The following is a 14702-nucleotide window of genomic DNA, read 5'->3' on the forward strand; positions in this document are numbered from 1 at the left end:
TCTCTACCTTCTTAACAGCACTATCAACAAGGCAGGTCCTACAGGCCCTATTCTCTACCTTCTTAACAACACTATCAACAAGGCAGGTCCTACAAGCCCTATTCTCTACCTTCTTAACAACACTATCAACAAGGCAGGTCCTACAGGCCCTATTCTCTACCTTCTTAACAACACTATCAACAAGGCAGGTCCTACAGGCCCTAGTTTCTACCTTCTTAACAACACTATCAACAAGGCAGGTCCTACAGGCCCTAGTTTCTACCTTCTTAAAAACACTATCAACAAGGCAGGTCCTACAGGCCCTAGTTTCTACCTTCTTAACAACACTATCAACAAGGCAGGTCCTACAGGCCCTAGTTTCTACCTTCTTAACAACACTATCAACACGGCAGGTCCTACAGGCGATAGTTTCTACCTTCTTAACAACACTATCAACAAGGCAGGTCCTACAGGCCCTAGTCTCTACCTTCTTAACAACACTATCAACAAGGCAGGTCCTACAGGCCCTAGTTTCTACCTTCTTAAAAACACTATCAACAAGGCAGGTCCTACAGGCCCTAGTTTCTACCTTCTTAACAACACTATCAACAAGGCAGGTCCTACAGGCCCTAGTTTCTACCTTCTTAACAACACTATCAACAAGGCAGGTCCTACAGGCCCTAGTTTCTACCTTCTTAACAACACTATGAACAAGGCAGGTCCTACAGGCCCTAGTTTCTACCTTCTTAACAACACTATCAACAAGGCAGGTCCTACAGGCCCTAGTTTTGTCGCACCTGGACTACTGTTCAGTCGTGTGGTCAGGTGCCACAAAAAAGGACTTAGGAAAATTGCAATTGGCTCAGAACAGGGCAGCAAGCGGACCCTTGGATGTACACAGAGAGCTAACAATGATAATATGCATGTCAATCTCTCATGGATCAAAGTGGAGGAGAGATTGACTTCATCACAACTTGTATTTGTGAGAGGTATTGACATGTTGAATGTACCAAGCTGTCTGTCTGAACTACTGGCATACAGCTCGGACACCCATGCATACCCCACAAGACATGCCACCAGAGGTCTCTTCACAGTCCCCAAGTCCAGAACAGACTATGGGAGGTGCACAGTACTACATAGAGCTATGACTACATGGAACTCTATTCCACAGTACTACATAGAGCCATGACTACATGGAACTCTATTCCACAGTGCTACATAGAGCCATGACTACATGGAACTCTATTCCACAGTACTACATAGAGCCATGACTACATGGAACTCTATTCCACAGTACTACATAGAGCCATGACTACATGGAACTCTATTCCACAGTACTACATAGAGCCATGACTACATGGAACTCTATTCCACAGTACTACATAGAGCCATGACTACATGGAACTCTATTCCACAGTACTACATAGAGCCATGACTACATGGAACTCTATTCCACAGTACTACATAGAGCCATGACTACATGGAACTCTATTCCACAGTGCTACATAGAGCCATGACTACATGGAACTCTATTCCACAGTGCTACATAGAGCCATGACTACATGGAACTCTATTCCACAGTACTACATAGAGCCATGACTACATGGAACTCTATTCCACAGTACTACATAGAGCCATGACTACATGGAACTCTATTCCACAGTACTACATAGAGCCATGACTACATGGAACTCTATTCCACAGTACTACATAGAGCCATGACTACATGGAACTCTATTCCACAGTACTACATAGAGCCATGACTACATGGAACTCTATTCCACAGTACTACATAGAGCCATGACTACATGGAACTCTATTCCACAGTACTACATAGAGCCATGACTACATGGAACTCTATTCCACAGTACTACATAGAGCCATGACTACATGGAACTCTATTCCACAGTACTACATAGAGCCATGACTACATGGAACTCTATTCCACAGTGCTACATAGAGCCATGACTACATGGAACTCTATTCCACAGTGCTACATAGAGCCATGACTACATGGAACTCTATTCCACAGTACTACATAGAGCCATGACTACATGGAACTCTATTCCACAGTACTACATAGAGCCATGACTACATGGAACTCTATTCCACAGTACTACATAGAGCCATGACTACATGGAACTCTATTCCACAGTACTACATAGAGCCATGACTACATGGAACTCTATTCCACAGTACTACATAGAGCCATGACTACATGGAACTCTATTCCACAGTACTACATAGAGCCATGACTACATGGAACTCTATTCCACAGTACTACATAGAGCCATGACTACATGGAACTCTATTCCACAGTACTACATAGAGCCATGACTACATGGAACTCTATTCCACATCAGGTAACTGATGCAGCAGTAGAATCAGATTTAAAAACAGATAAAAATACACCTTATGGAACAGCGGGGACTGTGAAGCAACAAAACATTGGCACAGGTACATGCATACACAAACACGCGCACGCACGCACGCATGCACGCACGCACGCACGCACACACACACACACACTCACACACACACACACACACACACACACACACACACACACACACACAAAACTGCCTTAATTTTGCTGGACCCCAGGAAGAGTAGCTGCTGCCTTGGCAGGAACTAATGGGGATCCATAATAAACCCCAGGAAGAGTAGCTTCTGCCTTGAGAGGAACTAATGGGGATCCATAATAAACCCCAGGAAGAGTAGCTGCTGCCTTGACAGGAACTAATGGGGATCCATAATAAACACCAGGAAGAGTAGCTGCTGCCTTGACAGGAACTAATGGGGATCCATAATAAACACCAGGAAGAGTAGCTGCTGCCTTGGCAGGAACTAATGGGGATCCGTAATAAACTCCAGGAAGAGTAGCTGCTGCCTTGGCAGTAACTAATGGGGATCCGTAATAAACCCCAGGAAGAGTAGCTGCTGCCTTGGCAGGAACTAATGGGGATCTGTAATAAACCCCAGGAAGAGTAGCTGCTGCCTTGGCAGGAACTAATGGGGATCCGTAATAAACCCCAGGAAGAGTAGCTGCTGCCTTGGCAGTAACTAATGGGGATCCGTAATAAACCCCAGGAAGAGTAGCTGCTGCCTTGGCAGTAACTAATGGGGATCCGTAATAAACCCCAGGAAGAGTAGCTGCTGCCTTGGCAGGAACTAATGGGGATCCATAATAAACCCCAGGAAGAGTAGCTGCTGCCTTGGCAGGAACAGATGGGGATCCATAATAAACCCCAGGAAGAGTAGCTGCTGCCTTGGCTGGAACTAATGGGGATCCATAATAAACCCCAGGAAGACTAGCTGCTGCCTTGACAGTAACTAATGGGGATCCGTAATAAACCCCAGGAAGAGTAGCTGCTGCCTTGGCAGGAACTAATGGGGATCCATTATAAACCCCAGGAAGAGTAGCTACTGCCTTGACAGGAACTAATGGGGATCCATAATAAACCCCAGGAAGAGTAGCTGCTGCCTTGGCAGGAACTAATGGGGATCCATAATAAACCCCAGGAAGAGTAGCTGCTGCCTTGGCAGTAACTAATGGGGATCCATAATAAACCCCAGGAAGAGTAGCTGCTGCCTTGGCAGGAACTAATGGGCGTCCATAATAAACCCCAGGAAGAGTAGCTGCTGCCTTGGCAGTAACTAATGGGGATCCGTAATAAACCCCAGGAAGAGTAGCACTGCCTTGACAGGAACTAATGGGGATCCATAATAAACCCCAGGAAGAGTAGCTGCTGCCTTGGCAGGAACTAATGGGGATCCATAATAAACCCCAGGAAGAGTAGCTGCTGCCTTGGCAGGAACTAATGGGGATCCATAATAAACCCCAGGAAGAGTAGCTGCTGCCTTGGCTGGAACTAATGGGGATCCATAATAAATACATATACAAATGTGTGACGACCTTAATCCTAATCACTGTAATATGCTGAAAACTTTACAATTACTACCGGAGGTTGTATGGATTCAGTAAGTTAAGCTCACACTCTCCAAAACAGCATTGCCTTGCCTGATCAAATCAAATCACGTTTTATTGGTCACATGTTTAGCAGATGTTATTGCGGGTGTAGCGAAATTATTGTTTTTCTGGCTCCAACAGTGCAGTTAAATCTAACAATTTCACAACAATACACACAATACACACAAATCTAAAGTAAAGAAATGGAATTAAGGATATATGAATATTAGGACGAGCAGCATAGACTAAAATACAGTATAACAGAATACAGTAGAATAGAATACAGTATAACAGAGTACAGTAGAACAGAATACAGTAGACCAGAATACAGTAGACCAGAATACAGTAGAACAGAATACAGTAGAACAGAGTACAGTAGAACAGAATACAGTAGACCAGAATACAGTAGAACAGAATACAGTAGAACAGAGTACAGTAGAACAGAATACAGTAGACCAGAATACAGTAGAACAGAATACAGTAGAACAGAATACAGTAGACCAGAATACAGTATAACAGAATACAGTAGAACAGAATACAGTAGACCAGAATACAGTAGACCAGAATACAGTAGAACAGAATACAGTAGAACAGAGTACAGTAGAACAGAATACAGTAGAACAGAATACAGTAGACCAGAATACAGTAGAACAGAATACAGTAGAACAGAATACAGTAGAACAGAATACAAAAGTCAAAAAGGGAAACTAAGAAGAAGCGAGGCTCAAGAGGCAGTGCCAGGAAGTACGGAGGCGGGAAGTCGTCACCTGCACCCGGGGATCTGCCTGTCAATAGTACGGTCGCTTAATAATAAACTGGAGGAGGTAGCAACAAGGGCTACATCTGAAGAGGACTCAAGGAGACGTGATTAAACCTGCTTTACAGAAACCTGGCTCAGCGAGGACAATATCGATGTGAACACTGGCATTAGAGCAGATCGAGACGAAACAACGTCACATAAATCAATAGGTGGAGGAGGAGGAGGAGGGGGGGTATGTATCTTTGTAGATAATACTTAGGCCAAACAGTGTCATGTGATTGAAGAAGTGTGCACCAGAGACTATGAGATTCTCTTTGTATCATTCAGGCCATTCTATCTGGATAAATGTCCATTATTCTGGTCTATGTGCCTGGACCTCACAATAAGGAAGCTGCTGACAGGATTACAGACTGGTTCAATGCTGCCCTTTCACGATCAACTGACCAGACAGTATTTGTGCTTGGGGATTTTAATACCGTCTCCCTCTCCGCGCAACCCCCCCCCACTCTGCAACAGTATGTCACCTGTCCAACTCGCTCAACTCGCATCCTGAATCAGCGTTATGGCAACGTAGAGGACGCGTACAAGGCACTCTGGGAAATCAGACCATAACGTTATCCATCTCCTACTGAGATACAGGCAGCAGGTGAAACGTGAAAACCTGTAGAGAAATTAATTCAGGTATGGATAGAGGAGAGTAGGGAGGAGCTCAAGGACTGCTTTGACGTCACAGCCTGGGAGGTGTACTTTGATTGGACGAACGGATCCCCACTAGTTGACAGACAGCGTGACATCAAACACAACCAGATCTGTGAGGATACTGTCATTAACACAAAAACTGTCAGTGTATTTCCCAACAACAAGCTCTGGGTGTCTAAGGACTTGGAAATGTGACCTCAATGAATGGAAGTTTGTGTTCCTGGAAGGAGATACTGATGCTGGAAAGAAGAAAGAAAATACATTCAGGACAAAAATATGGAAAGGAGAGGTTCTGTCCAGCCAATCCAAGACAAGCATGGGAGGGGCTTAACAGCAATGATGGGAAGAGAAAGGAAAAGAGATCAACAGCATTGCAGACTGTTCATCCTCTGGAAACTACATTAACTGTCCTTTGACACCGCCGATTTTAAAGACCGAATGAAAACTAATATGTGACAGCATATCCCCAAATCCTCTCCTGTCCAGATAACAGAGAACAAGATGGCTTCATGCTTGTCAAATAATAAGCCACACAAAGCACCGGGCCTAGACGGACTACGGCGCCGACGGGCTCAAGGGAGTCTTCTCACGACTGTTTCCTGCTGAGCATCTGTACAGTGCCAAACTCCTGGAAGGTGTCGACCATTGTACCGGTGCCTAAGAAGTCAGGGGCCAAATCACCACATTACTTTCAACTTGTGGCCCTCACGCCCCTTTTTGCCAAATGCATGGAAAGTGTTGTAAGTAAGCACCTTACCCTGGCCATAGAAGATCAACAGGACCCGTTACAGTTTGCCTATTAGGCACAGAGGGGGACTGAGGATGCTACTCTGACCTTGGTGAACATGGTGGCTAGTCACCTTCAACGTACTAAATCATATCATCACGTTTAATTTATAGATTTTCGTTATTTCAATATAATGCAAATCCACACACTGCTGACGACTACTAGACCTGAACGTTAACGGAGGCCTGGCAGGTTGGATCAAGGACTTCAACTGACCTGAACACAGGGGGCCCTCTCTGATGAACTGACCTGAACACAGGGGGGCCCTCTCTGATGAACTGACCTGAACACAGGGGGCCCTCTCTGATGAACTGACCTGAACACAGGGGGCCCTCTCTGATGAACTGACCTGAACACAGGGGGGCCCTCTCTGATGAACTGACCTGAACACAGGGGGGCCCTCTCTGATGAACTGACCTGAACACAGGGGGGCCCTCTCTGATGAACTGACCTGAACACAGGGGGGCCCTCTCTGATGAACTGACCTGAACACAGGGGGGCCTCTCTGATGAACTGACCTGAACACAGGGGGGCCCTCTCTGATGAACTGACCTGAACACAGGGGGCCCTCTCTGATGAACTGACCTGAACACAGGGGGGGCCTCTCTGATGAACTGACCTGAATGTTAACGGAGGCCTGGCAGGTTGGATCAAGGACTTCAACTGACCTGAACACAGGGGGGCCCTCTCTGATGAACTGACCTGAACACAGGGGGGCCCTCTCTGATGAACTGACCTGAACACAGGGGGCCCTCTCTGATGAACTGACCTGAACACAAGGGGGCCCTCTCTGATGAACTGACCTGAACACAGGGGGGCCCTCTCTGATGAACTGACCTGAACACAGGGGGGGCCTCTCTGATGAACTGACCTGAACACAGGGGGGCCCTCTCTGATGAACTGACCTGAACACAGGGGGCCCTCTCTGATGAACTGACCTGAACACAGGGGGGCCCCAGGGGTGTGTCCTCTCCCTGATGAACTGACCTGAACACAGGGGGCCCCAGGGGTGTGTCCTCTCTCTGATGAACTGACCTGAACACAGGGGGGCCCCAGGGGTGTGTCCTCTCCCTGATGAACTGACCCTGAACACAGGGGGGCCCCAGGGGTGTGTCCTTTCCCGTTGTTGTTCTCTATCTCCACTAATGAGATGAAGATCCAAGGAAACAATGTGAGCCTTTTTAAGTACGCGGATGACATGGCTCAGGTAGGACTCTTTATTAAAGATGCTACGTCTGGTAGGACAGCTGTTTATAAACAGACCAACAACCTTGAAGATTGGTGCCGGTCAAGTGCCCTCCAAATCAATGTGGACAAGACAAAGGAACTGATCATCAATGGCAACAACCTGCCAATGTCCCAACCTCTCTCTCTGAACGACCAACCAGAGAATGGTTTTACAGAGAATGCAGACTGTATTTTTTTTTAAAGCAAACCACAGCCTGTTTTTAAATCAGGAAAATGAAGGGGTTTGGGGTCAGCCAGGATGTTCTGGAGAGGGTGAACAGCAGTCTGGTGGAGAACATCCTCACGTTCAATATGACAGTCTGGTAATCTGAGCTGGTAGAGAGGATCCTCACGTTCAATATGACAGTCTGGTAATCTGAGCTGGTGGAGAGGATCCTCACGTTCAATATGACAGTCTGGTAATCTGAGCTGGTGGAGAGGATCCTCACGTTCAATATGACAGTCTGGTAATCTGAGCTGGTGGAGAGGATCCTCGCGTTCAATATGACAGTCTGGTAATCTGAGCTGGTGGAGAGGATCCTCGCGTTCAATATGACAGTCTGGTAATCTGAGCTGGTGGAGAGGATCCTCGGGTTCAATATGACAGTCTGGTAATCTGAGCTGGTGGAGAGGATCCTCACGTTCAATATGACAGTCTGGTAATCTGAGCTGGTGGAGAGGATCCTCGCGTTCAATATGACAGTCTGGTAATCTGAGTCTGTGGAGAGGATCCTTGGCGACCCCTCCCTCCCTCCCTCCCACCCTCCCTCCCACCCTCCCTCCCACTCTCGGTTCTAGAAGCTTCCCTCTTCAGAATGCTCATGGCCAAGAAGAACATGTTTAAAACATTCATTCGTTCCATGTGCTGTTGGACTACTAAAATGCAAAGTAAATTGTATCGGTATATGTACTATCTAGTCCAGTGGGGACAGCGGTCGTTGTTAGTGAATGTACCGATGTCCTCTACGTTTTTAGTGTATTCCGGTATGATGGACTGACTGGTTTAAATGGGAATGATGTGAGAATGTACACTCGGACAGTATTCAGACCCCTTGACTTTTTCCACATTTTGTTACGTTACAACCTTATTCTAAAATGGACATCTACACAGAATACCCTCATAATGACAAAGCCGAAACAGGCACGGTATGTTCTGATCTCGTGCACTCCTGGCAGAGCAGCGTAGCACTTTTGACGAATAGATTGTGTTTTCTTCACTAATATGTAGTTGTTGTCATGATAAAATGTATCAAAGTCAGTTTTGCTATATCAAATGTGAATCTAACTTACCACACAGCTCGTCGGTGTCCACGTTGCTGGAAGACAAAATAACGGAAGAGGTGATTAGTTGAAAAGCACAATTAACAACCTTTCCAGAGTGAGGAAGAGGAGGAATGAATAGGAAGAAGAAGAAGAGGAATGACAACGTTCTATATGCATTTTTGTCAAAAATAAGTTATCGACACAGCCTTGTTAAACTGGGTTATCGACACAGCCTTGTTAAACTGGGTTATCGACACAGCCTTGTTAAACTGGGTTATCGACACAGCCTTGTTAAACTGGGTTATCGACACAGCCTTGTTAAACTGGGTTATTGACACAGCCTTGTTAAACTGAGTTATTGACACAGCCTTGTTAAACTGGGTTATCGACACAGCCTTGTTAAACTGGGTTATCAACACAGCCTTGTTAAACTGGGTTATCGACACAGCCTTGTTAAACTGAGTTATCAACACAGCCTTGTTAAACTGGGTTATCGACACAGCCTTGTTAAACTGGGTTATCGACACAGCCTTGTTAAACTGGGTTATTGACACAGCCTTGTTAAACTGGGTTATCGACACAGCCTTGTTAAACGGGGTTATCGACACAGCCTTGTTAAACTGTGTTATTGACACAGCCTTGTTAAACTGGGTTATCGACACAGCCTTGTTAAACTGGGTTATTGACACAGCCTTGTTAAACTGGGTTATTGACACAGCCTTGTTAAACTGGGTTATCGACACAGCCTTGTTAAACTGGGTTATCGACACAGCCTTGTTAAACTGGGTTATCGACACAGCCTTGTTAAACTGGGTTATCGACACAGCCTTGTTAAACTGGGTTACTGACACAGCCTTGTTAAACTGGGTTATCGACACAGCCTTGTTAAACTGGGTTATCGACACAGCCTTGTTAAACTGAGTTATCAACACAGCCTTGTTAAACTGGGTTATCGTCACAGCCTTGTTATACTGGGTTATTTACACAGCCTTGTTAAACTGAGTTATCAACACAGCCTTGTTAAACTGGGTTATCGACACAGCCTTGTTAAACTGGGTTATCGACACAGCCTTGTTAAACTGGGTTATCGACACAGCCTTGTTAAACTGGGTTATCGACACAGCCTTGTTAAACTGAGTTATTGACACAGCCTTGTTAAACTGGGTTATCGACACAGCCTTGTTAAACTGGGTTAAACAGCCTTGTTATACTGGGTTATTTACACAGCCTTGTTAAACTGAGTTATTGACACAGCCTTGTTAAACTGGGTTATCGACACAGCCTTGTTAAACTGGGTTATCGACACAGCCTTGTTAAACTGGATTATTGACACAGCCTTGTTAAACTGGATTATCGACACAGCCTTGTTAAACTGAGTTATCTACACAGCCTTGTTAAACTGAGTTATCGACACAGCCTTGTTAAACTGGATTATCGACACAGCCTTGTTAAACTGGGTTATCTACACAGCCTTGTTAAACTGGGTTATCGACACAGCCTTGTTAAACTGGATTATCGACACAGCCTTGTTAAACTGAGTTATCGACACAGCCTTGTTAAACTGAGTTATCGACACAGCCTTGTTCTGTTCAGATAGAACGTTGAAATTCCAACGTCAGGATTTCATCACATTGAGATATAGTCTCAACTACTACATCGCTGCAGGTCTTTAAGACAGATCCCGAGTTGACATCACATCCCTGGGTCTGTCTGCATGGGTACCTGCTTAGGGAGCTGCTGCTATGGAAACCAGGATGACTTGAGTGACTTGGAAACATATAGCTAGGAAGATGGAGGGATCAGAGAGATGGAAACATACAGCTGGGAGGATTGATGGAGTCTGAGAGACCCCCCGCACCCGCACCCTCACCCAGGACAATAGCTAGTACCTAGACGTCCATAGCCTGACAGGCTGAAAGACTGATGGGCATTACGTTGACCTATTTTCCCTGTGTCTTTGAGAGAGTGAGAGACATAGAGAGAGAGAGACAGAGCGACAGAGAGAGAGACAGAGAGAGAGAGAGAGAGAGAGAGAGAGAGAGAGAGAGAGAGAGAGAGAGAGAGAGAGAGAGAGAGAGAGAGAGAGAGAGAGAGAGAGAGAGAGAGAGAGAGAGAGAGAGAGAGAGAGAGAGAGAGAGAGGGAGAGAGGGAGAAAGAGAAATAGAGAAAGAGGGAGTGAGGGAGGGAGGGAGGGAGGGAGGGAGGGAGGGAGGGAGGGAGGGAGGGAGAGACCTTCCTGCGTCCCAAATGTCACCCTATTTCCTATGTAGTATACTTCTTTTGAGGCCCATAGGTGGCATTTGGGACGCAGACATTGCCTCCAGGAGAGTGGCTAATAAATAAACCAAACTATAGACCAGGGTTCCGCAACTGGTGGCATGCGGGCCGAATTTGGCCTGCGGGTGGTTAAATTTGGCCTGCCAATTTTCTGAGTAAAATATTAATATATTTATTAAATAGTTTTTTACATTTTAATTGTTGGACATAAAAGACTGTAAAAACACCAGGAAATTATCTCCAAGTGATTTTAATTTAAGAAATCTGTTCCCAGTTATTTCCACGTATAATAGAGAGACATAGGATCGTATACAAATGTAATCAAGGTTTGAAATGATTATGTTTTAGTCAAACATTCTATCTGTTTGGGCTTCTTGCGGTCAATTTGCAGTCTACAAATTATTTGTAATTATGTTCCGACCCCCCGAACACCAAAACAGCCCTCGACTGAGTCTTCTTGATGATCTCTGCTATAGACTGAAACTCTGCCAGACAGACAGACAGGTTCAGCCCTCGTAGCTGTGTCAGCCAGACAGACAGACAGACAGACAGACAGACAGACAGGTTCAGCCCCCGTGGCTGTGTCAGTCAGACAGACAGACAGACAGACAGACAAGTTCAGCCCCCGTGGCTCTGTCAGTCTGACAGACAGACAGACAGACAGACAGACAGACAGACAGACAGGTTCAGCCCCCGTGGCTGTGTCAGTCAGACAGACAGACAGACAAGTTCAGCCCCTGTGGCTGTGTCAGTCTGACAGACAGACAGACAGACAGACAGACAGACAGACAGACAGACAGACAGACAGACAGACAGACAGACAGACAGACAGACAGACAGACAGACTAATATTAGATAATGTTAGATAATATTAGATCGTGTTAAATAATATTAGATAATGTTAGATATTGTTAGATAATATTAGATATTGTTAGATCATGTTAAATAATATTAGATCATGTTAGATAATATTAGATAATATTAGATACTGTTAGATAATATTAAATAATGTTAGATAATGTTAGATAATGTTAGATAATATTAGATAATGTTAGATAATATTAGATCATGTTAAATGATATTAGATAATGTTAGATATTGTTAGATAATATTAAATATTATTAGGTAATGTTAGATAATGTTAGATAATATTAGATAATGTTAAATCATATTAGATAATGTTAGATAATGTTAGATAATGTTAGATAATATTAGATATTGTTAGATAATATTAGATAATGTTAGAAAATATTAGATAATGTTAAATAATATTAGATAATGTTAGATACTATTAGATAATGTTAGATAATGTTAGATAATATTAGATAATGTTAGATAATATTAGATAATGTTAAATAATATTAGATAATGTTAGATAATATTAGATAATGTTAGATAATATTAGATAATATTAGATACTGTTAGATAATGTTAGATAATATTAGATCATGTTAGATAATAGTAGATAATGTTATATAATGTTAGATAATACTAGATAATGTTAGATAATATTAGATAATGCTAGATAATATTAGATAATGTTAGATAATGTTAGATAATATTAGATAATATTAGATAATGCCAGATAATATTAGATAATGTTAGATAATATTAGATAATGTTAGATAATATTAGATAATATTAGATACTGTTAGATAATATTAGATAATGTTAGATAATATTAGATAATATTACATAATGTTAGATAATATTCGATATTGTTAGATAATATTACATAATGTTAAATAATATTAGATAATGTTAGATAATATTACATAATGTAGATAATATTAGATATTGTTAGATAATATTAGATAATGTTAGAAAATATTAGATAATGTTAAATAATATTAGATAATGTTAGATACTATTAGATAATGTTAGATAATGTTAGATAATATTAGATAATGTTAGATAATATTAGATAATGTTAGATAATATTAGATAATGTTAGATAATATTAGATAATGTTAGATAATATTAGATAATATTAGATACTGTTAGATAATGTTAGATAATATTAGATCATGTTAGATAATATTAGATAATGTTAGATAATGTTAGATAATACTAGATAATGTTAGATAATATTAGATAATGCTAGATAATATTAGATAATGTTAGATAATGTTAGATAATATTAGATAATGCCAGATAATATTAGATAATGTTAGATAATATTAGATAATGTTAGATAATATTAGATAAAATTAGATACTGTTAGATAATATTAGATAATGTTAGATAATATTAGATAATGTTAGATAATATTACATAATGTTAGATAATATTAGATATTGTTAGATAATATTACATAATGTTAAATAATATTAGATAATGTTAGATAATATTAGATATTGTTAGATAATATTAGATATTGTTAGATAATATTACATAATGTTAGATAATATTACATAATGTTAGATAATATTAGATAATGTTAGATAATATTACATAATGTAGATAATATTAGATAATGTTAGATAATATTAGATAATGTTAAATAATATTAGATAATGTTAAATAATATTAGATAATGTAGATAATATTAGATAATGTTAGATAATATTAGATATTGTTAGATAATATTACATAATGTTAGATAATATTACATAATGTAAGATAATATTAGATAATGTTAAATAATATTAGATAATGTTAGATAATATTAGATATTGTTAGATAATATTACATAATGTTAGATAATATTACATAATGTTAGATAATATTAGATAATGTTAGATAATATTACATAATGTAGATAATATTAGATAATGTTAGATAATATTACATAATGAAGATAATATTAGATAATGTTAAATAATATTAGATAATGTTAAATAATATTAGATAATGTTAGATAATATTAGATATTGTTAGATAATATTAGATATTGTTAGATAATATTACATAATGTTTGATAATATTACATAATGTTAGATAATATTACATAATGCAGATAATATTAGATAATGTTAGATAATATTAGATAATGTTAAATAATATTAGATAATGTTAAATAATATTAGATAATGTTAGATAATATTAGATATTGTTAGATAATATTAGATATTGTTAGATAATATTACATAATGTTAGATAATATTACATAATGTTAGATAATATTAGATATTGTTAGATAATATTACATAATGTTAAATAATATTAGATAATGTTAGATAATATTACGAATGTAATAAACACCCACAACAATAATGTATCTCCTAAATGAAATCGGTAGCATATTGTCAATATAATATTGTTAATATAATATGTTAATTGAATATTGATAATATAATATTGTTAATATAATATGTTAATATAATATTGTCAATATAATATTGTTAATATAATAGTGTCAATATAATATGTTAATTGAATATGGATAATATAATATTTTTAATATAATATGTTAATGTAATATGTTAATATAATATGTTAATATAATATGTTAATTTAATATTGCTAATATGATAGTTTTAATATAATATGTTAATATACTATTGTTAATATAATATTTTTAAGATAATATGTTAATATAATATTGTTAATATAATATTGTTAATGTAATATGTTAATTTAATATTGCTAATATAATATTGTTAATATAATCTGTTAATATAATATGTTAATATAATATTGATAATATAATAGAAAACAGATGTCTGTAGATTCATGTGTTCCAGGACTCTTTTTTCAACAGAGAGAGAGAGAGAATTGTGATAGAGAGTGAAAGACAG

The 14702-nt window shown here is 39.9% G+C and overlaps 1 protein-coding gene across 1 annotated transcript in view; it reads right to left on the reverse strand.

Moving 5' to 3' along the window:
• The window catches only part of necab1 (N-terminal EF-hand calcium binding protein 1), a gene marked incomplete in the record, with an annotated part of 92872 nt that overhangs the window by 54059 nt on the left and 24111 nt on the right, over positions 1 to 14702 (reverse strand). Inside the window, 1 exon segment of the mRNA XM_055877390.1 lies at positions 8713 to 8738. Coding sequence (XP_055733365.1) covers positions 8713 to 8738 — 26 coding nt within the window.

This window comes from Salvelinus fontinalis, chromosome 22 (assembly GCF_029448725.1).
Source record: "Salvelinus fontinalis isolate EN_2023a chromosome 22, ASM2944872v1, whole genome shotgun sequence".
NCBI classification, from domain to species: Eukaryota; Metazoa; Chordata; class Actinopteri; order Salmoniformes; family Salmonidae; genus Salvelinus; species Salvelinus fontinalis.